This window comes from Prionailurus bengalensis, chromosome E2, assembly GCF_016509475.1.
Source record: "Prionailurus bengalensis isolate Pbe53 chromosome E2, Fcat_Pben_1.1_paternal_pri, whole genome shotgun sequence".
In the NCBI taxonomy this organism is placed as follows: Eukaryota; Metazoa; Chordata; class Mammalia; order Carnivora; family Felidae; genus Prionailurus; species Prionailurus bengalensis.
Genome location: NC_057352.1, coordinates 43,907,859 through 43,929,344, shown reverse-complemented (window position 1 = coordinate 43,929,344; position 21,486 = coordinate 43,907,859). Strand labels below are relative to the sequence as shown.

The 21,486-nt window shown below is 42.9% G+C and overlaps 1 protein-coding gene across 3 annotated transcripts in view; it reads right to left on the bottom strand.

Annotated features, from left to right (window-relative positions):
• DUS2 (dihydrouridine synthase 2) overlaps positions 1–21,486 on the bottom strand; it is a 48,447-nt gene that overhangs the window by 12,477 nt on the left and 14,484 nt on the right. For all 3 annotated transcript variants that reach the window (XM_043600894.1, XM_043600893.1, XM_043600895.1), the window contains exons 3-7: positions 12,814–12,859; positions 10,158–10,249; positions 9,323–9,366; positions 7,616–7,676; positions 4,275–4,322 (exon numbers count right to left, since the gene is read on the bottom strand). In XM_043600894.1, coding sequence (XP_043456829.1) covers positions 4,275–4,322; positions 7,616–7,676; positions 9,323–9,366; positions 10,158–10,249; positions 12,814–12,859 — 291 coding nt within the window. The remainder of the gene's footprint in view (positions 1–4,274; positions 4,323–7,615; positions 7,677–9,322; positions 9,367–10,157; positions 10,250–12,813; positions 12,860–21,486) is intronic.

Genomic DNA, 21,486 nt, shown 5'->3' with positions numbered 1-21,486 from the left:
ACAGCTTCATTCCTGCGTGAAAGCAATGTTCCCTGAGTGCTGTTCCAGGATCTACTGAGTGAGAGAGCAAGGAAGGTTTTACAGGTCCTGGGCCCTGTCCTCATATGCCTCTCTTTAGGTGAGTCAGATATACAGAAGTGAAATGGCAAAGGAAAAAACAACATATTCAACACATTATAAAGTGTTAATTTGCACAGTAATTGCAAAGGACTTCAAAGAAAGATCAAGAAGTTATACAGGAAAGTGTCAGAGAAGCGTCAAGGCCAGGTCACGTATGAATCAGAGATCAAGAGACATGCAGATGACAGTGAATGTCTCTGGCATTGCTATCTTCTTCCCTTATCGAAAATTTCAGGCCAGGGGTGCCAGGCTGTCTCAGTCATACAGCATCCAACTCTTGATCTCGGGGTCATGAGTTTGAGCCCCACGTTGGATGTAGAGATTACTTCAAAATAATAATTTTTAAAAAACTTTTTTTTTTTTTTTAATTTCAGTCTAGACAAGCTGGAGGGAAGGTGATCCCAAGAGCTCTCTTCTAAGAACTGACTGCCAGAAGAGCAGAGAGGACACCCACGCAGCTGGTGCCAGTCTTGCTTGGTTCTAGACAAGTGGGGGCAGCAGAGAGCGAGACTGAAAGAACCAGTCGAGGAGGCCTTTCAGGGACATTCTCTGGCAAACCGCTCCAGAAGACATGAGACGAAGAGGCTGGGCTGACAAGGCACGTTAACAGATCATAGGCAAGACAGGGCCTGTTGGCCCAAGGACCAATGCCAAAGACTGGCAGGAAGGAACAGTCCCCAGATGCTGCCCCAGGAGGCATACTGGACCTGTGGTCCTAGGGTCACTCTGGCAGGCCTTAAGGGGGCAGCTACCCTTTAAGGCAGTGGGGGTGGGGAACTGCCAGATCCACTGAGATACACAATAAAAAAATTCTCCCTTGAGTCCTATCCCTCACGCTAACCATAGCATATCTGGAAGGTTCCTTTGCTATTGTGGACTTAGAATCCCATAATGTTTGGGGTGCCTGGGTGGCTCAGTCAGTTGAGTGCCTGACTATTGATTTCGGCTCAGGCCATGATCCCATGGTTGTGGGATTGAGCCCCGCTTCAGGCTCTGCGCTGAGTGTGGAACCTGCTTGGAATTCTCTCTCCCTCTCCCTCTGCCCCTCCCCTACCCATGTGTGTGTGTGCTTTCTCTCTCTCTAAAATAAATACAATGAAAAATTTTTTTAAAAAAAATACAAGAACCCCCTGATATTTGGTGACTGAAGCAACATGAGCTGGTTTGATCCAGTTCTCTGTTTTGCAGAACTTCCTTTGCTGTATTTCATCCAAGTAGCTCTAAGCACTTTCTTTGGTATTTCTGTTCATTTCATGTGCTTGTTCAGAATCAGGAAGGAAATTAGTAATCAAAATGCCCAGCCACCTGCAAAGGTCACATTAAGGGGAACGGGTGACGAGAATCTGTCTTCTGGCTAGGCCCTAGCATGAAACCCCCCCTAGACTCAACTCTCCCAGATCCAAATCACACCACCTGTCTCTGTACTATGAAAATCAGTGAGGGAGAAGTACCTGAGATAGGCTCATAACAGATAACACAGATAACACAACACATCTACCCACAGGCAGGCTCAACTCACCAGATCCACCAGCTGACTCAAGAAAAGCAGACTCTTAGCTCCCCTGGTTGTTGGGGAATGAGTGGAAAGGAGGATGGAGAGCATAGGCTTAGGTATCACTGAGAACTGAGTTCAAGTTCTGGCCCTGCCAGTTGTTAGCCTTGGCCCAAGTGCAACATGCACAGGGGGATGCCCTGGGCAGCCACGGGGGTCAGATCTTGGAGTTCAGGGGTTAGAGAAAGGATATTACTAACTAAGAGTCTAAAACTAAGGTCCTTGGGGCACCTGGGTAGCTCAGTCAGTTAATTGTCCGACTTCAGCTCAGGCCATGATCTCGTGGTTTGTGAGTTAGAGCCCTGCATCGGGCTCTGTGCTGACGGCTCAGAGCCTGGAGCCTGCTTTGGATTCTGTGTCTCCCCTTCTCTCTGCTTCTCCCATGCTCATGCTCTGTCTCTCTCTGTCTCTTGATAATAAATAAATGTTTAAAAACTTTTTTTATTAAAGTAAGGATCTTAACCTAGGAAAGATGTATCAGTGTTACCAAGAAAGATTTTTCAAAAGACTAATTAATACTTCCTCCCTGCCCCTATCTACCCCACGCCTATACAGAATTCTCAACAGATAGAACACCAAAAAGAGAAGAAGCAGAATGAACTGAGCAGTTTAACTCTTCTGCCTCATGTGTGAGACATGCCTTATCCAAAGAGGGGCAGTGGAGAAGACAGAGCCAACAGCCTAGGTAGGAGAAGCCAGAAAACTGGAGAATAATAAAGATGTCTGAGTGCATGTGTTGTGAAGCAACACCACCTCATACCGGGCCCTCTTCCCCAAGGCGGGGTGATGAATTTGACATCCACAGTTGTCCACATCCATTCTATCCTACACAGAGGGGTCTGACTAGAGGTTCCTAAGTACAGATGTCAACTGATCCGTAGCTAGACACTTCTAAACTACACCCAGGCACCTCTAAACTGAGATGCCATCAAGAGGGAGCACTGATATTGGCATAGGGGTCACAAGACCATGGCTCTAGACACTGCTCTGCCTGCTACTTACTTGCTATATAATCTTGGGCAAACTACTTTTATCTCTCTGTGCTTTAGTTTTATTATTGTTGATCAAATAGAGATAACAAATGCCTGCCCTATTTACTTCAAGGGGTTTGAAGAACAAATGGAATAAATGCTAGAATATATTTTGAAAAGGAAATTACCCTACAAACCGCAGGGATATACTATAGGTACTATATACATATATAGGCATGTTATATATATTACTACAGTACATAATATATATATTACATGTTATGTTATTTATATATAAGTATTATATATTATTATTATACATACAGTGTGCATATATATGTGTGTGTGTGTGGGTACCTATCTTCACGTGGAGAAAATGAAAAGGCACCAAGCCCCTCAACACATTGGTCTTCCAATATCCCAAAGACAGTGGGGCTGGAGGAATATATATGGTTGAGCTGCTGACACAGCAGCCAGCACAAATAATGGCAGCTTTTATTGGTGGTGCCCTATCCCAAGTTACTCTTGCCTATGAGAGGCACTAGAAGGTTTAAAGCGCAGACAGGGAAGCCAAAATGGAGGATGAAAACAAAGGAACTAAGAGGAGCAACAAGGAGAGAACTGGTAGACTGACAAAGAAGTAAAAGGTGCATATGGCTTGGTAGAAAATGTCACCCCTACAGGCCCTGGCAGCTCACAACATGGTGACAAACGCCAACCTGGCTGCAGGGCCTCATAAACCTGACCTTTGGAATCACCAAGGGAAGGGGAGCAGAGGCGACCAAGCTCAACTTGCCTCACATGACACTGGCCAGGCTGCTCTCAAAGGCTGGTGGTGGACTCTGCCAGTGTGGAGGGGGCCCACTGTTGCTCTCAGCAAGCCCGCTGGGAGAGGCCAACCCCCACCACCACTGGCACAGATTCTGTCCATAATCTACAGATAGCCTGGCCTATGCTCACATAATCTTCTCAGAAGGTAGATAGGCAATACAGAGGAGCCTCTAAATGACTCCTTAAGCCCCTCGGCTCTCAGTCGACATGTCTCCAAGCCCCGGACTTTGGAGGAACTCCAAGGCTGCTATTGGTTCGTTCAGGGGTTCCCAAACCTGACTGTATGTCACAATCACTGGGAAGCCTTTCAAAAATTTTCCAGACTCCAGGGGTGCCTACCTGGCTCAGTCACTAGAGCATAGGACTCTTGATCTTAGGGTCGTTACGTACAAGCTCCACACTGGGCACAGAGCTTACTTAAAGAAAAAATTTTTCAGACTCTAGGTGGAGTAACTGATAAACTGAGTCATTAAATCTTGGGGGAGGAGGGGTGCCTGGGTGGCTCAGTTGGTTAAGCGTCCGACTTTGATTTCGGCTCAAGCCATGATCTCATGGTTCATGAGTTCGAGTCCCACATCGGGCTCTCTGCTGGCAGTGCAGAGTCCACTTTGGATCCTCTGTCCTCCTCTCTCTCTGCCCCTCCCCTGCTCACGTGCACATACTCTCTCTCTCTCCGTCTCAAAAATAAACTAACATTAAAAAAAAATCTTGTTGGGGGAGATGAGGGTGGGTGCATGTTCAGACAACTCTAGTTCACAAGCAAGTTTAAGGACCTCTATTTTCACTCCTGCAGGACTTACCTTCTCAATCTTGTCAGGGTCTGACAGCAGAGCAGCTCCCATTCCCCCCTAAGAAAAAGCACACAGAGGGTCTTCTTACACTTGGAGAAGGGTGGTCCCTCCCCATGGTATGGCAACGTGGTATGGCAACCTGGCACTCACAGCTAAGAGACCAAGCAAGGTTCACTGGCAATTAGCACTTCCCCTCAGCAAGAAGGAAAGCAGCAGCAACTAGGCTCACAATGCCAGGGATCAGAGTTTGATGAATTCTAAAAGTCATCACTCTGATCCTCTTAGCAAAATCCACAGATCTATCCAGAAGTGGGTTCTACAAAAATTGTTTTTCAGGAGTGCCCATTCCCTACTCAGGATCTCAGTGTCTCAATAAGCTAAACCCCACAATCTGCCAAGCCCTTTAAAAAGCAATGAAGCATTCTCCCTTCGAAATGAGATCCAATGTACCTTCTTCCTATCCTACCAACACTTGCTTTGGTACCACCACCGCCAGCAAAGCCACTTAGAGGAATATAACCTGCAAATCTTGTCCAGGCTCTTCTTCTCTGCCAGCAACAATGCTCCAGACCAGCATCAAACTCTAGCAAAAGCCCCAGCTAATGGAAACCAACAACCTGAGGAGCTACTTAAATCCTGACATTAACAACACCAGTTGAGTTTTGATGGTGAGATTATTAGTGATTGGTGTTTTTTGTTTTTGGGGGGTTTTTTTGTACTTTTCTATATCACACAAGTTCTGGACAATGGTATGAATTACTTTAATAATCAGGAAACGGGAGGATCTCTACAACGGTAAAGGGAAAAAAACAAACCCAATAAATAAATCGCTTGTCAGTATATAGACTGCATGCCAATGAATGCTCATAGGATGGGCTCAGAAGTTTTAAGTTCAGTTATTACAGTGTAATTTCCTATTTAAGGATGACAGATTAGAGTCAGAGAACTCTGAACCACCACAGACTCAGCCAGCCTGAGCTTGCATTTCAGAGGAAAATGGAAAAGGCAGAGGAGCTACCAGCCCTGGCCTACCTTGTTACAGATACAACCTTAGAGGCCTTAAGGAAAGCCCTGGCCACTCACCCCAACTCCGTGTGTCCTCATGCATGATCCGGCCCTTCCTTGGGTAATCACAGAATCTAAAATCCAGTCTTACTGGCCCTTCCACAACAATGGTTTTCTCAATTAGTATTTCCTTCCTTCCTTCCTTCCTTTTTAACTTATTTGCTTTTTTGAATAGGTGACACATTAAAAATTTTCAAGGTTCAAAAGGGAAAAAGTAAGAACTCTCCTTCCCTGAGGAATGGAAAACTTTTCATATTATGTTTTCTATAAGGTTTCAATTTTTGAACCACGAGAAGAGAGTGGCTATTCAGGTGGCATGTACTGGTATAGCACACTGGTAGACATCTGTTCTGACCGGTCAGGGCCAGTGCTGTACCAGTTGTTAGTTATTTTGGGAAGCACCCCTATAATGGGAATTTATTCCCTATGCCAAACCAAAGAAAAACTTGGTTTCCTTCCCCAGGGAAAGGCAGTGTTACTAGCTTCCTGTGTGTCTTTCCAAATACATTCTATGAAGAGAAATGTAAATATATACATAAATATTCATTCCCCATTCCTCATATATAAATGGTGGTATACCATATCTAATTTGGCTCCTTGCTTTTTCATTCCACAATGTGTCAAGGAGATTATGCCACTAATTTAAACGCTGCTCCTTACATAACTCAGAAGCACAAAGGAGTAATTAGAAGACAGCAAAATATGGTCCCAAGTTTTAAACTCCTCATAGACAATTTCAAACCTCCATAATCCCTTGAAATAGCAGTCGACAAGCCCTGTGGTTTTCAAGCATCCAAAGATCCTTTCCCTCAAGTAGCCTTCTGCCTCCTGGCCTAAAGCCAAAGCCCCAAGCCACATAACTCCTGGGAGCAGAGTGGCTGACTCTGGGCAGTGGATCCAGGGGGACATCTGCTATGTCTACACTGCAGATCCTGACCATGAACCCTGTGATAAGATTCCCAGCGGCAGCCCTGCAGTCAGTCCCAAGCTGTTCTTGTTTTCTGCCCCACACATGCTTTTCTTCCAGCAGTCCCAATCACACTGAAGACCAACTGTCCTCTTGGCTACTGGTCTTTCCTCCCTCTCCCGCAACCACTCACCCCACCTCCCCACACCCGGTCTGATCATTTGCCACCCAACTCCTATCAAATTCTACTCCAGTTTCACTTCTCCTCTCCCCATCCCTGGTCTCCCCTATGAACCCAGGACGTTCATCTCCTAAATCTGTGTTTCTTAAGTATTTCTACACAGAATATATTTGGAAAGAGATAAGAAAATAGTAACACTGGTTTCCCCTAGGGAAGGAAACTAAGTTTCTGATCACATGCCTTCTCTGTTCAAAAAGGTGAGAAATATCAAAAGTCCAAGTTCAGCTAATGTGGTCCTAACCAAAATTTACAATCCTGTGCTCCTCTGCTTTCTCTTTGTCTTCCGCTACTCAGCTCTCAAGTCAAATCAAGGTTCTCTGCCTCTACCTCATGTTGGCCTCCAGGCCCCTGCCTCTGCCACTCCCTCTGCCTGCAGGGTCCCAAGTCTCCTCATCAAGGACCACATTTCCCTATATGATACTGAGTTTAAGGGCTGCCTTTCCACTCCTTTCTGTGAGCTACCCTAGCACTGTTCTGACCTTCTGATATGACAATGGGGACACATGTATTGCATGCTCTATTTTTTTAAATATATGTCTCAGTTTTATTCATGAAACAACAAAGTCCTGTTCACATTTTTTCTTTTAACATTCACATCATTAATTATTCACGCATAAGTGCTCTGTGTTTATCTATGTGTGTATGTGTATGTGTGTGTATATATATAAAATTTTTCCTGAACTATTTCCAGGTAAGTTACATTACATGATAGCCCTTCACATTGAAATATTTCAATGTGTATTTTCTAAGAATAGAGATATTCTTGGGATGCGTCATTGGCTCAGTCAGTGGAGCATGCAACTCTTGATCTAAGGGTTATGAGTTTGAGCCCCACATTGGGTATAAAGATTACTTAAAAATAAAATCTTAAAAAAAAAAAAAAGAATAGAGATATTCTTACAAAACCATAGAAGAGTTATCAATTTGATAAATTTACACTGATACAGTATTTCTAGCTAATCTAGTATGGCCCATATTCCAATTTTGCCAGTTGATCTAATAATATCCTTTTGAGCATTTTTCCCATCTACTACAGGATCTAGTCCAGAGTCAGGTACCATACTTAGCTGTAAAGTCTTGTTAGTTGCCTTTACCCTGTACCTTGTACTTGTAAGGCATATAAACAAATCAGTTTACCTTGGTGGAATACTCTTTTGGGCAGCCCATGTTGACATCAATCCCAGCCACATCATTTTCCCTGGAAAAACATGAAATAGTAAAGGTAATAAATATTCAACTTAAGGAGAGAAGTTAGAGTCAAAGGCACAGGTCTGTGTTCATGAACCTCTTGCTGTGTGCCTCAGTAACAGAAGGTGAAAAAACTGGTCTCTGAAATGTACAACTGCCTTCCCTGAGCAGAGCTCAAGAGGAAGAGCATTTTGTGCTCAAACATCTACAAAGGGCTAGTTGTAGAGGACTTTGCTACTTGGGAATTTTACCAGATAATCCAAATACTGAGTGACAGCCACACTGAACCCAGTCCCCAGAGTTCCACTTCTGACTGGGGTAGTGAAAGCTATTTGTCAATGCAAAGAAGTGACATGAGTATAAGAGCCCCTTCCCAGAGCACTGGTTCTAGTAGAAGTTACAGGACTGTCTTTTGTTTGCTGGGCTGCACAGATGGCTTACTCCAAACAATTTTCCGATGTGGAAGGACACTTAGCTCATCTTCCATTATGTATACAGTTAACAGTCTGTAGCTACTGCCTGTATTCCTTCTCACCATTATTGTAATTAATAACAACAGCTAACAGGGCGCCTGGGTGGCTCAGTTGGTTAAGTGTCTGACTCTTGTTGATCTTGGCTCAGGTCATGATTTCACAGTTCATGAGATCGACCCCTGCGTCAGGCTCTGTGCTGACAATGCAGAGCCTGCTTGAGATATTCTCTCTCTCTCTCTCTCTCTCTCTCTCTCTCTCTCTCTACCTCTCCCCAGTTCACTCTCTCTCTCTCTCTCTCTCTCTCTCTCTCTCTCAAAATAAATAAATAAACATGAAAAAATTTTTAAAAATAATAATAGCTAATACTAAATGCTATGTGCCACTTACTGCAAAGACATCTATATGCATTATTTAATTTACCCTCCCCTATAATGTTAGAGGTAGGTAGTACAACAGGTCTCTTTTTTTTTTCTAAGATTTTACATTTTATTTATTTATTTATTTATTTATTTAATGTTTTTGAGAGAGAGAGAGAGAGAGAGAGTGGGGGAGAGGCAGAGAGAGAGAGGGAGACAGAATCCGAAGCAGGCTTCAGGCTCTGAGCTATCAGCACAGAGCCTGATGCAGGGCTCAAACCCATGAACTGCGAGATCGTGAACTGAGCCGAAGTCGGACACTTAACCGACTGAACCACCCAGGGGTCCCTATAGGTCTCATTTCAAAGATAAGGAAACTAAGTTCTCAATATGGTTAAGTAACTTACCTACGGTCACTCAGCAAGCAGCAACCCAGAATTCCAACCCAGGTCTGTCTGACTCCAAAGCCTATCTCCTTAACCACAGTACACTCCCGCCTTCATTAATTTAGGCAGCAATGAGCCTTACCTACATTACATGAGACTTAAAACCTTAGGGCTCATAGTCGTAAGAATCCCTGGAAATCCATGAATAACCCCTAAAAAATAGTCACCCAAGCAGAGGTTATCTGAGATCTGGGCACAGTGGGTACATGTGAGTCCCAGGTCCGCCCTTGAATGCCACAAACAAAGAAAAAGAAAACAGACATTCTTCACCTGGAAAGAGAAGGTAGTGAGTTAAGAGTCAGGAAGGTGGTCACCTCCAAAGTCACCAGAAATAGTAAAGCTTCACAGGAGAGGCAAGGCAATCCCAAACGGAGAACTTACACAAGTCTGGCCACAGCAAGGGCTCGCTCTGCATCTGAAGTCCCCTGGGAACATAAGAGGCTGCATCAACCACCATCCCTGACACAGAAACACATGCACAAACACATCTGTGCATGCCATACGTGCGCATGCGTGCACACGCAGCCACAAATAGAATCTGCTGGCATTCTCTTAAACAGCCAGCCAGCCCACTGGACTGGGTCACTGTCGGAGGTAAAAATTGGACTTAAAAGGGCTAAAAAATGTCCTCAAAGCTGTGATTACTTTCAAACATATAAAAAAGTTAACAAAATTTTATAGTGAACATTCATATACTCACTACTTACATTCTACAATTAACATTTTGCTATATTTGCTTTATCATGTCTACCCATTATTCTTAGCATTTTTTAAAAATTTTAAACATCATTCAAAACCTATTTCTGAAAAGTCACCAAAAATGCCCAAAGTGAGAGAAGAGCACTAGGAGTCATTATAACCCTAACATAAACAAACTACTCTTGAGGAAACCTAATTTTCTTCCTATGGGAAATATATACAGACTATACAAAAACAAAGAACATGAACTAAATAACCAATTGTAGGGGGTAAAAATATTTAAGTCACGCCAAACAAATAATTCCTACAACTAAGGAAATTAAACTTGACACTGGAGGCATGTAACAGAGAACTATGGCCTGATTTCCTTAAATCGTCTCTACCAGTGTAATTGCTCATGAACAAATCTTTGAAAAACATTAAAGCAGAGTCTTAGGAAACCACAACTATGCAACAGAGCCCAGGCGTTTAAAGATGGGTGAGCCTTGGGAGGGCGCTCAGCCCTGGGATCTCATACCATCTGGAAGACAACCCTGCTCTGTTCTCTTTTGCAGGTGCGGAAGACTACTCGGTCATCAGGAGCAACAAAGTCCACTGTGCTCAGCACCTCTGCAAGAAAACACAAACACATGGGGCCACCCAATGAGGAAGCAAGTTCAACCTAGCCTATTCCCTGGAAGAAAACACAGCAAAAGTAACACTTTGAAGGGGAAAAAGGGATACTGGAAGTACACACAATTCTTAAAAGAAATCAGTGTACACATGGAGGCTTCTGAGGTGCTGATGATGGTCCCTTCCCTGACTTAGGTGATGGTTAGTTACATGGTTGATTGCTTTACAGCTATTTGTTATACTGCATGCTTGTGTTTTATGCACTATCTTGGTGTAGTGTTTACATTTCACAATTTTTAAAACACTGGAAAAAAATGTACATACAAGAAACCTTGTCTATGTTTCAGATTTGGCCCATATTTTCCCAGCTGTCATTTTGAAGTTCAATAAAGTTGCCCTTGCTTTTTGTTTGTTTGTTTGTTTGTTTGTTTGTTTTTAATGTTTACTTTTTAGAGAAAGGGAGAGAGAGACAGAGTGCAAGTAGAGGAGGGGCAGAGAGAAAAAGGGGGTTGCACAGAATCCGAAGCAGGCTCCAGGCTCTAAGCTGTCAGTTAAGAGCCCAATGCACGGCTCGAACTCCACAAACCGTGAGATCATGACCTGAGCCAAAGTCAGACACTTAACCGACTGAGCCACCTAGGCGCCCCTTAGTTGTTCTTACTTAATTATTTATCATGTGCTAAGTACTATGAGTGGAGATTTATTCAATTACAGTCAACTCTCATTATGTGGACTTATGTACTTGCAGATTTGCCGGCTTGCTAAAATGTATCTATAACCCCAAAATCAATATGTAGAACTACCAAAAAATATTCGGTCACCTGATGCATGTCTTCCCAGCTGAGATCAAACAAGGCAATACTCTACCTTCTTGTTTCAGCTGTCATTCTGTAAATAAATGTCCTTATGGTGGTATATTTAATGCCACATTTATGTGCCTTTTGTTGCTCCCACCGTTTAAAATGGTCCCAAGCACAGTGCTGAAGTGCTATCTAGTGTTCCTAAGCACAAGAAGGATGTGAAGTGCCTTCTGGAGAAAATGCATATCAAACAACATTTGTTCTAACATGAAGTTGTAGTGCTGCTGGCTGTGAGTTCAATGCTGGAGTAGAAACACACGTAAAACAAGGTTATGTATCGATCTGTTGGTGAAAATGTTGTGACCAGAGGCTCGCAGGAATCTAATCCTGTATTTCCCTTAAGAACAATGGTTCAGTATTTGCTAGTTTGGGTTTCAAAGCAACTTTATAGAACATAACTATTGCAAATAACAAGAATTTCATATGCTCCTTCAAAATAGAGCTCTACGGTAGGTACTACCATTATTAGCTTTCAAAGATGACTGCCACATGAAAGAGATCCAACGTAGCAGATGAGAGAATACGCCTACCTTGTGCATTTATTTTAAGAAATAAATGAGATCTTTAATACACGTCAAGCACTTCCACAAATGGAACCAGTTATTATCACCCCAGCACTAAACAGATTAGAAGGTTAAAAATGTAGGATAGAGGTGGTGACACGTTGGGAGCGGTAATTGAAAAGAATTCCCACAGTACAGGCTCATGACTGGCAGTAGGAAGACTGGGAGAAGAACCACAAAAACTCAGCGTGTTTATACTATAGCTTCATTATAACAGCAAAATACTGGAAACCCCTGTTAAAGCACGGATGAAATCAATTCTGATATAGTTATCTGTAGGTATTAACATGGGAAAATGTCCTAGCAAAAAAGTAAGAGGCAAAATATGCACAGCCTGATCCTAAGAAAGGGTGTAGATATAAACATGTTCTATTTTTATATACACACTTTACTAAATGTATAAAAAATATACATTATTCCTCTCTGTGATTACTTCTTCAAATAGGAGATTATGGGGGATTTTCATTTTCTAGGTTATACAGGTCTATAATAATAAATTTTTCATAACAAAAAAACTATAAATCTAAAACAATTAAAGACAAAATTGAGTCATAACTTCTGGCAAACTGATATTAAGGTTTCACAAACGTGCGTACATTTCGAAAACCTCAAACAATACCACAGTTCTAATCAAAACAGAATCAGCCTCATCAATAAAGCACCAGCAAAACCACAATTTAGCACAACCACTTCTATCTTCAAAGTACTTACATGTACCTTATCTTATTTGATTCTCACTCCAACCCTATGATTTAAGTAAAGCAGGGATTTTGATTTCAATTTTACAGCTGAAGAAATGGAGGCAGAGAGGTCATATGACTTGCCCAAAGTCACACAGCTATCGGGTGGCAGAGCCAAGAACAATGCTGAAGCCATCCCAAGCCCAAGGCTTTTCTATGTCAATTTCTATGCCAGCAAGCTTGTGATGGAAGGTTATCTCAGCCTGTTCCACATCTGGCTCTTTGTCACAGTCTCTGGAGAGTAGTGACTCTTTTCAAGGGAGCACATGATCCACAAAATTACACAGCCAGACAAGGAGCACACTGGAAGGACACCGTCACCGCAGGCAAGGGCAGTGGTAGTGCTGCATGGCCCTGACCAGGCACATGCACAATCCTGGGACCAGAACTGCACTCACCATTAACAACTCTCTTGCACTGAAGCATCTTGAGATCAATCAGCTCCTGCAGAGGAATCAGAGGGCATTTGTCAGTGCTGGTCATGTAGGTAATGGGTACAGGGGAGGGACCTTCATCACAAACCTAATGGGGGTCACTTGGCCTGTCACCCTACTACTAACAACAAATTATGGCTTTGGGGAAATGTAGTGCTGACCTCCTCACCTAAACATGGCAAGCAGGAGCCTGAGTGAGCTACCCTCAATCAGCTGCTCTTCCCAGGGCCCTTGGAGATGCTGGGGGCCTAGAAAGGGTGAGCCACTCAGGGAGCCAAAGACAAGACAACAGCCCAGATTATGGACACCTAGACACTCTCCTCACCTACTAATCTCAGCTCCAGTCGATCCCCTCAAAGAACCTTGCACCTCATCCTTATACAAACAGCAGACAATGAAGGGCTCCCAGGAAATATCCAAATGACAGAAGCAGGACCAGTGAATAAAAGTAGAGGGAGAAGATTTGAGTCTAAAACTCCTGTCCAACATGGGTCATACTGTGTGGAAACAAAAGGGGTGAGCTCTTTAGCTCTGGACATATTCAAACAGACTCAGGAAAGAAAGGACAAAGAGGTTTCTTCAAAATCAGTATCATGAAAATGAATTACAAGCTCATGTCTCCTGAAGGATTGAGATTCTCTGCCTCTTGGTAGGAGACAACTGTTTTGCTTTGTTCAGCGATCATTTCAACAAATGTGTAAAATAAATCACAAGAGCCAGGCACCTGTCACACTTCCCAGAAACTTATGCCCAGGGGTTCTGGGGGTTCAGAAAAATACAGGAAGGAACTCTGTCCCCTGGTCCTCCTCCCCATACTGACTACCCATGAGCCTCAGCAACTCTAGCCAGGTAGGCACAATAGCCTTTGCTCCCTCAGGGGAGCATGTAGGGCTAAAGTGGCCAAAGGGCACCTACAGCATCCGTGGGGCTCCCCCTAGCATACTCATCATCAAGGTTAGTACACACTGTTGGTGTTCCTGTGGCTCCCCACTCCATGTTGCAGTCAGGTCAACAAGTATCTAATGTCCACCAGGCCTGGCCAAACAAATCACCATTACCAAACAGTTATGGATAAACAGACGCCATTTAAGCCCCAAGAATCAATGTGGTGTCTCAAGGGATGGACAGAGCCCAACCAGACCCCTATAGCCAGTGATCTCAGTTGCAGGAGCAAGCAAAAACGCAAGGGGACAAGTGGGCGGCACTGAGTGGCCTGTACTCATAAAAAGAAGTTCTGCAAGGGCGCCTGGGTGGCTCAGTCTGTTGAGTGTCCGACATTAGCTCAGGTTATGACCTCACGGTTTGTGAGTTTGAGCCCCGCATTGGGCTCTCTACTGTCAACATGGAGCCCACTTTGGATCCTCTGCCCATCTCTCTCTCTCTGCCCCTCCCCCACTCGTATTCTCTCTCTGTCTCTGTCTCTCTCTGTCTCTCTGTCTCAAAAAATAAATAAAACATGGGGCGCCTGGGTGGCGCAGTCGGTTAAGCGTCCAACTTCAGCCAGGTCACGATCTCGCGGTCCGTGAGTTCGAGCCCCGCGTCAGGCTCTTGGGCTGATAGCTCAGAGCCTGGAGCCTGTTTCCGATTCTGTGTCTCCCTCTCTCTCTGCCCCTCCCCGTTCATGCTCTGTCTCTCTCTCTGTCCCAAAAATAAACGTTGAAAAAAAAAAATTAAAAAAAAAAAAAATTAAATAAATAAATAAATAAATAAAACATTAAAAAGAAGCAGCAGCAGCTCTGCAGCCAGGCTGGGCTTTGGCTGGAGAGGAGCTAGGTAAAGCAAGGATGGCCCGTGCTGGGGCCCCACCCTGCCAGCAATAACTTGTCCTCCCCAGGATTCCCAAACCACCCTCTGCCGAGTCCACCTTTACCACTTCTTCATATGCCAGTTATAGATACACCTGTCATATCTTTACCATTAGACTGTGAACCCCCCGAGGAGGATCCTGTGTCCACACAAGAGTAGGCTTTGAGGACCCAGGCCAGGTAGCCTGAGCCCCAAGATGAGGAGTTAAGGCAAAATGGTCCTTGAGATGTCTTACTTTCTTTTCCGTCGCCCCATCATACCAAAAGAGCTTTTGGGGCCTGGGTACTATCTCATTCATCTTCAAATCACCAACATCCAGCACATTGCAAGTTCTCGCTTAACATCTGCTGAAACCTCAAGACCTTACACAGATCTTACACAAGATCTTACACAAAACCTTTCTCAACTGCTTAAGTGGAGAAATTCATTTAAATTGTCACCAATAAAACCACAAGTGTGTCCGCTTACTCACATACCCTCAACACCACTGTTCATTTTAGTTAGTTCTATGGGTAGAAAATGGAACCTCATAGTTTTGTTTTGTTTTTCACTGTATTTCCTTAATTAGTGAAAACAAACATTGTTTTTCTAAGTGGGACAGTTTATCATCTGTGAATCTTTGTAGAAAACTGCCTTTTACATCTATACAAGTTGCAGGAAAAAGTCTATTCTTTGTCAAATTGGATATTGAGTTTTTCTGTCTCTATTATCACAAATACTTTTCCTATATCACTACCACTCCTCAATTTTTTTTTTACCTACACCCCATTTTTTTTCTATTTTTAATTGACATAGTTGACATCATTTTTTTTTTTTAAGATTTTATTTTTCAGTAATCTCTACACCCAACATGGGGCTTGAACTCACAACCCTGAGATCACCAGTTGTATGTTCTCCCTGCTCAACCAGCCAGGCACCTCAGCTGACATATAATATTACTTTCAGGTCTATAACATAGTGATTCAACAATTCTATATGTTATGAAATGCTCACTACAAGAAGTGTAGTTAGCATGTGTCACTACACAAAGTTATTACAGTATTATTACCTCTCTTCCCTATGCTGTACTTCTCTTTTTGTTTTTTCCTTTTAGGGAACTATGCTATACTTTTCAACCCTGTAACTTTATAACAAGAAGTCTGTACCTCTTAATCCCCTTTACCTATTTCACACATCCCCCCTACCTCCTCTCCTCTGGCAACTACCAGTTTGTTCTCTGTATTTATGAGTTTGTTTCTCTTTTCTCTGTTGCTTTTTGTTTATTTGCTTTGTTTTTTAGAGTCCACACGCAGTGAGATCACACAGTATTTTTCTTTCTCTGTCTGACTTATTTCACTTAGTATAATACTCTCTAGCTCCATCCATGTCGTCACAAACCTCAATTTCTATCAGACATAACATTCTATTTTTATAGAAGAGACCACCCTAACTTTGCCATGAACAGTGCCTTCTCATTGCTAAATATATCTCTATCGTATGGTTAAGAATATAATTTTAATTGTTTTTTTCTTTTTAAAACTAATTTAGCTTTTTAATTTATCTGAAAATTAAGGCCATTTATAAGTCACTTTTTCCTCACATGGCTATCCAATGTTCTGAACATTTAATTTAATTTGATTTAATTTAATTTAATTTAATTTTAATTTTTTTTAAATTTTTTTTTAACATTTATTTATTTTTGAGACAGAGAGAGACAGAGCATGAACAGGGGAGGGGCAGAGAGAGAGGGAGACACAGAATCTGAAACAGGCTCCAGGCTCTGAGCTGTCAGCACAGAGCCCGACGCAGGGCTCGAACTCACGGACCGTAAGATCATGACCTGAGCCGAAGTCGGACGCTTAACTGACCGAGCCACCCAGGTGCCCCAATTTTAATTTTTTTAAAGTAGGCTTCACACCCAACATGGGGCTTGAACTCACAACACTGAGATCAGGAGTCAAGTGCTCTTCCAATTGAGCTAGCCAGAAGCCCCACAACACTTAATTTAAAAAAAAATTTTTTTTTAACATTTATTTATTATTGAGAGACAGAGAAGAGACAGAGCATGGGCCTGGGAGGGGTAGAGAGAGAAGGAGACACAGAATCCGAAGCAGGCACCAGGCTCTGAGCTATTAGCACAGAGTCCGACATGGGGCTTGAACTCACAAACCGCAAGATCATGACCTGAGCTGAAGTTGGACACTTAACTAACTGAGCCACCCAGGTACCTGATCACAACATTTATTTTTAAAATGCCTTATCAGGTGGGAATGCAAGCTGGTGCAGCCACAATGGAAAACAGTATGGAGGTTCCTCAAAATAAATGAAATGAAATGAGATGAGATGAGATGAGATGAGATGAGATGAGATGAGATGAGATGAAATGAAATGAAATGAAATAAAATGAAATAAAATAAAATAAAATGCCCTATCATTCATGTATGGGCTTATTCATCTTTGTCTGTCACATGTTATGCTCCTGTGTCTAAAATATGCTCTGCACCTTCATCTCCTCCATTCTACTGGGCTTGCTTTCTGTCTGAGCTGGTCATAAAGTTTATCACCAGTGTGTCTCTTGGGGCACCTGGGTGGCTCAGTCAATTGAATGTCCATCTTGATCTTGGCTCAGGTTGTGATCCCATGGTTCCTGGGATCATGCCCAGTCAGGCTCTGTGCTGATGGTGTGGAGACTGCTTGGGACTCTCTCTCTCCTTCTCTTTCTGCACCTCCCCTAATCAGATGCATGCACACGAGCTCTCACTCTCTATCTCTCTCTCAAAATAAATAATAAACTTAAAAAAAAATCCAAATGTCAATCAATTGATGAATGGATAACCGAATTGTGGTGGACACATACAATCATTAGTCAGCCACTAAAAGGAATGAAGCACTGATACATGCGATGACATGGATGAACCTTAAGAACATTATGCTACAGGAAAGAAACCAGGCATAAAAGACCACATATGTTTAAAACAGGCAAATCCATAGAGACAGAAAGTAGAATAGTTTCCAGACATTGGGAGAGACGGAAACTGGGGAGGGATTGCTAACGGATAAGAGATCTCTTTCTTTTTTTTGGTTAAGGTTTCTTTTTGGTGTGATGAAAATGTTCAACAATTGATTGTAGTGATGGATGCACAATTCTGTACATATACATATCTGCATACAACCATATCTCAATAAAGATGTTAAAAAATGCTTAAAGGAACAAAGTTGGGTCAACTGACAAAATTAGAACATGGAAGGTAGATTTTAAAAAAGTATTGTATCAATGTTAAACTTGCTGAAGATGATGCCTATGTCATAACAGTACAGAAAAAAAGACTTTATTTTTAGAAAAAATATATACATTATATATAATATATATACATTAGATACAGCACAATTTATAAAACAAATCAAGCAAAAATGTTGACCATAGGTCAATCTGGGCAAAAGGTATATGATGCTGTCTATTCCTGCAACTTTCCTATAATTTTCCCTTTTTTTTAATTTTTTTAAAAAATATTTTCTATTTTTGAGAGAGAGAGACAAGCGCGAGTCAGGGAGGGGCAGAAAGAGAGGGAGACACAGAATCTGAAGCAGGCTCCAGGCTCTGAGCTGTCAGCACAGAGCCCAACATGGGGCTCAAACCCACAAACCGTGAAATCATGACCTGAGCTGAAGTTGGACGATTAACTGACTGAGCCACTCAGGAGTCCCTAATTTTTTCCCTTTTTAAAAATTTTATTTTTTAAATCCTTTTTATTTTTTTTTAAGTTTATTTATTTACTTTGAGAGAGAGAGAGAGAGAGAGAGAGAGAGAGAAAGAAAGCAGGTGGGGGAGGGGCAAAGACAGGGGGAGAGAGAGAATCCCAAGCAGGCTCCTGACACCTGTTTTAAGTTTTAAAAAAGTATCTATTCTGGGCAGAGGACTTGAATGAAAATTTCTCCATGGGTTCCTGGGTGACTCAGTCAATTAAGCAACAGACTCTTGGTTTTGGCTCAGGTCATGATCTCACCATTTATGAGTTCGAGCCCACGTCAGGCTCTGCACTACTGGTCTGGAGCCTGCTTAAGATTCTCTCTCTCACTCTCTCTCTCTCTCTCTCTCTCTCTCTCTCTCTCTCTATCTCATTCTGTATCAAAACAAATAAACTTAGAAAGAAAAACTTCTCCAAAGGTGATACACCAATGACCAACAAGCACATGAAAACATACTCCATATCACTCATCATCAGAGAAATACAAATTAACACCACAATGAACTATCACTTTTCACCCATTAGGATGGCTACTATTTAAAATAAAAATAAAAATAAAAATAAAAAAGAAGAAGAAGAAAGAAAAGAAAAGAAAAGAAAAGAAAAGAAAAGAAAAGAAAAGAAAAGAAAACAGACCAAAGGGGCCCAAGGGATAGCTCAGTTGGTTAAGTATCTGACTCTTGATTTCGGTTCACGTCACGATCTCACCATTTGTGAGATCGAGCCCCCCATCAGGCTCTGCGCTGACATTGTGGAGCCTGCTTGGGATCCTCTCTCTCTCCTTCTCTCTCACCCCTCCCCTGTGCGCGCTCTCTCTCTCTCCCAAAATAATAAATAAACTTTAAAAAATAAAAATATAAAAGTAAAAATAAATTTAAAAAAAAGAAAAGAACAAATGTTAGCAAGGATGGGCAGAAATTGTGCACTGTTGGTGGAACTGCAAGATGGTGCCACTGCTAGGGAAAACAGTACAGAGTTTCCTCAAAAAATTAAAAATAGAACTACCACCTGATCTAGCAATCCCACATCTGGCTATATATATCCCAGAATTGAAAGCAAGATCTCAAAGATTTGCATACCTACGTTCACAGCAGCACTATTCAAAATAACCAAGAGGCGGAAGCATCCAAATGCCCATCAACAAAATGTGGCATATACATACAATGGGATATTATTCAGCCTAAAAATAGAAGGAAATCCTGTCACATCCTACAACATGGATGAACCTTGAGGAAGTTATCCTAAGTAAAGTAAGCCGGTCACAAAAAGACAAAAATCGCATGCTTCTACTTACAGGAGGTAGCTAAAGTAGTCAAATTCATAGAAACAGAAAACAGAATAGTGGTTACCAGGAGCTGGAGAGATGAGGTAAGGGGGATTCGTTTTATGGGTATAGAGTTTCAGTTGTACAAGATGAAAAGGTTCTAGAGATCTGTTTCACAACTTAACCCTACTGAACTGCACACTCAAAAAAATGGTTAAGATGATAAATTTAATGTTATGTTTTTTTTAACACAATAAAAAAAAATTTTTAAGTACCCATTCTGGCCATCGGGGCCTCTTAAGAACACTGCCTCGTCCCTTAATCTTCCTTATTAAAAGTTTTAAATCTAACAGGTAGGTGTCCTCTCACAGTCTGGGCAACTAGAGACCCCTTGTTTTTATAAAAAGGAATAGATACAGGCCATTTGAGGAACTCCTAGAAAACCCCTATCAATGTGGCAGACCTTAGCAGGGATTCAGACTACTCCTCCCTTGCCTTTGGCTAAGCTAGTTCATCCTTCCTTCACCTCCAGCTGCTGAAGGCTCTGGAGGGCTTTTAAGGAGGTGCCTGCATGCCTGGTATGCCCTAGATCCTATACTCTGGTTCTGTGAAGTGGGTGGGGTGGTTTAACTAATCCACAGATGGGCCACCTCATGTGAACCCAGGAAGATCATCCTGCAGAGAAATGCCAGCCTGCACAGACAGCCTGCAGAGAAATGCCAGATCCACCAGGGGGCACCAGGCACCATACTACGCCACACCACGCCACATCCAGTACTCAGCCTAGTCCCTAGCCACCTACCCATGCCAAGCAAGGGTCTCTAGCCAGCTTGCTTCTGCACTCCATAGGGTATAGGCCTGGATGGAAGGCCTAGATGTCCTCTTCCAGAGGCCTCTCTGTTTGTTCATAAGCCATATTGACTCTCCCAGAGTAAGCGTCTATCAAACATGCCAAGGGGGCATCACAACCAACAAAACAAGTTAAGTTCTCTGGGATTTGGTCTTTTGATACCTGTTCCTCAGGCTCTGAGACCACGAGTCCTCACAATCCCTCACAGTCCATGAGTCCTCACAGTCCTTCCCTCCTCCCAATCCCTTTCTAAATCCAAGAGGTTTTTCTGGAGGGCAGGAGGGTGCAGCCCAGGACAGGCTATACCTAACCCATGGCTGACCACTTGGGGGCCTGAGTGTGGGCTCAAAGGATGAGTGACAAGATTAATAATGCTCAGTGCACTACCACATTTCCCTGGGACTGGCCCCTGGACACAGGTTCCTCCCTGCCCTAGGCACATTCTAGCAGCCTGCCCTCAGCACATTCTGGCAGCCTGGAAGGCTTATGGATGCCCAGCTCTCATTTCTTGGACCTCCTTGCCTTTATTTCAACAAACTACTTAGAAGTCGGGTCCTAAGCCTGTGATCCTGAACACGGGAACCTCCTTTTCTGACTCCCACATTTGGACAACACATACTCCCTCCCTCCCATTTCACCTTGCTAGCACTCTAGATGGCTCTGCCCCTGCTGTGCTATAGACACTGGCATGCCAATCCCCAGCCATGGGCATCCCCCTGCCAAGCTTTGCAGATCTCCTTCCCATAAAGTTAAAAATCAGTATGACTATACACACCTAGCTGCTAGGCAAACACCCAGACCATTCTCCACAGGAACAAGACCAAAATGCCCTCACTTTCTTTCCTCAGTCCCCACCCCGCTCCCGCCACCCTCACTGCCAAGATGTGGGACTGGCTTCCCACATCTTGTAAAACAAGTATCTCAGGAAAAAACCCTTGGCTTTCCTGCCTTCTACGGTCCTACCACTCTTCTCCTTGCCCTATCTTGGAGCT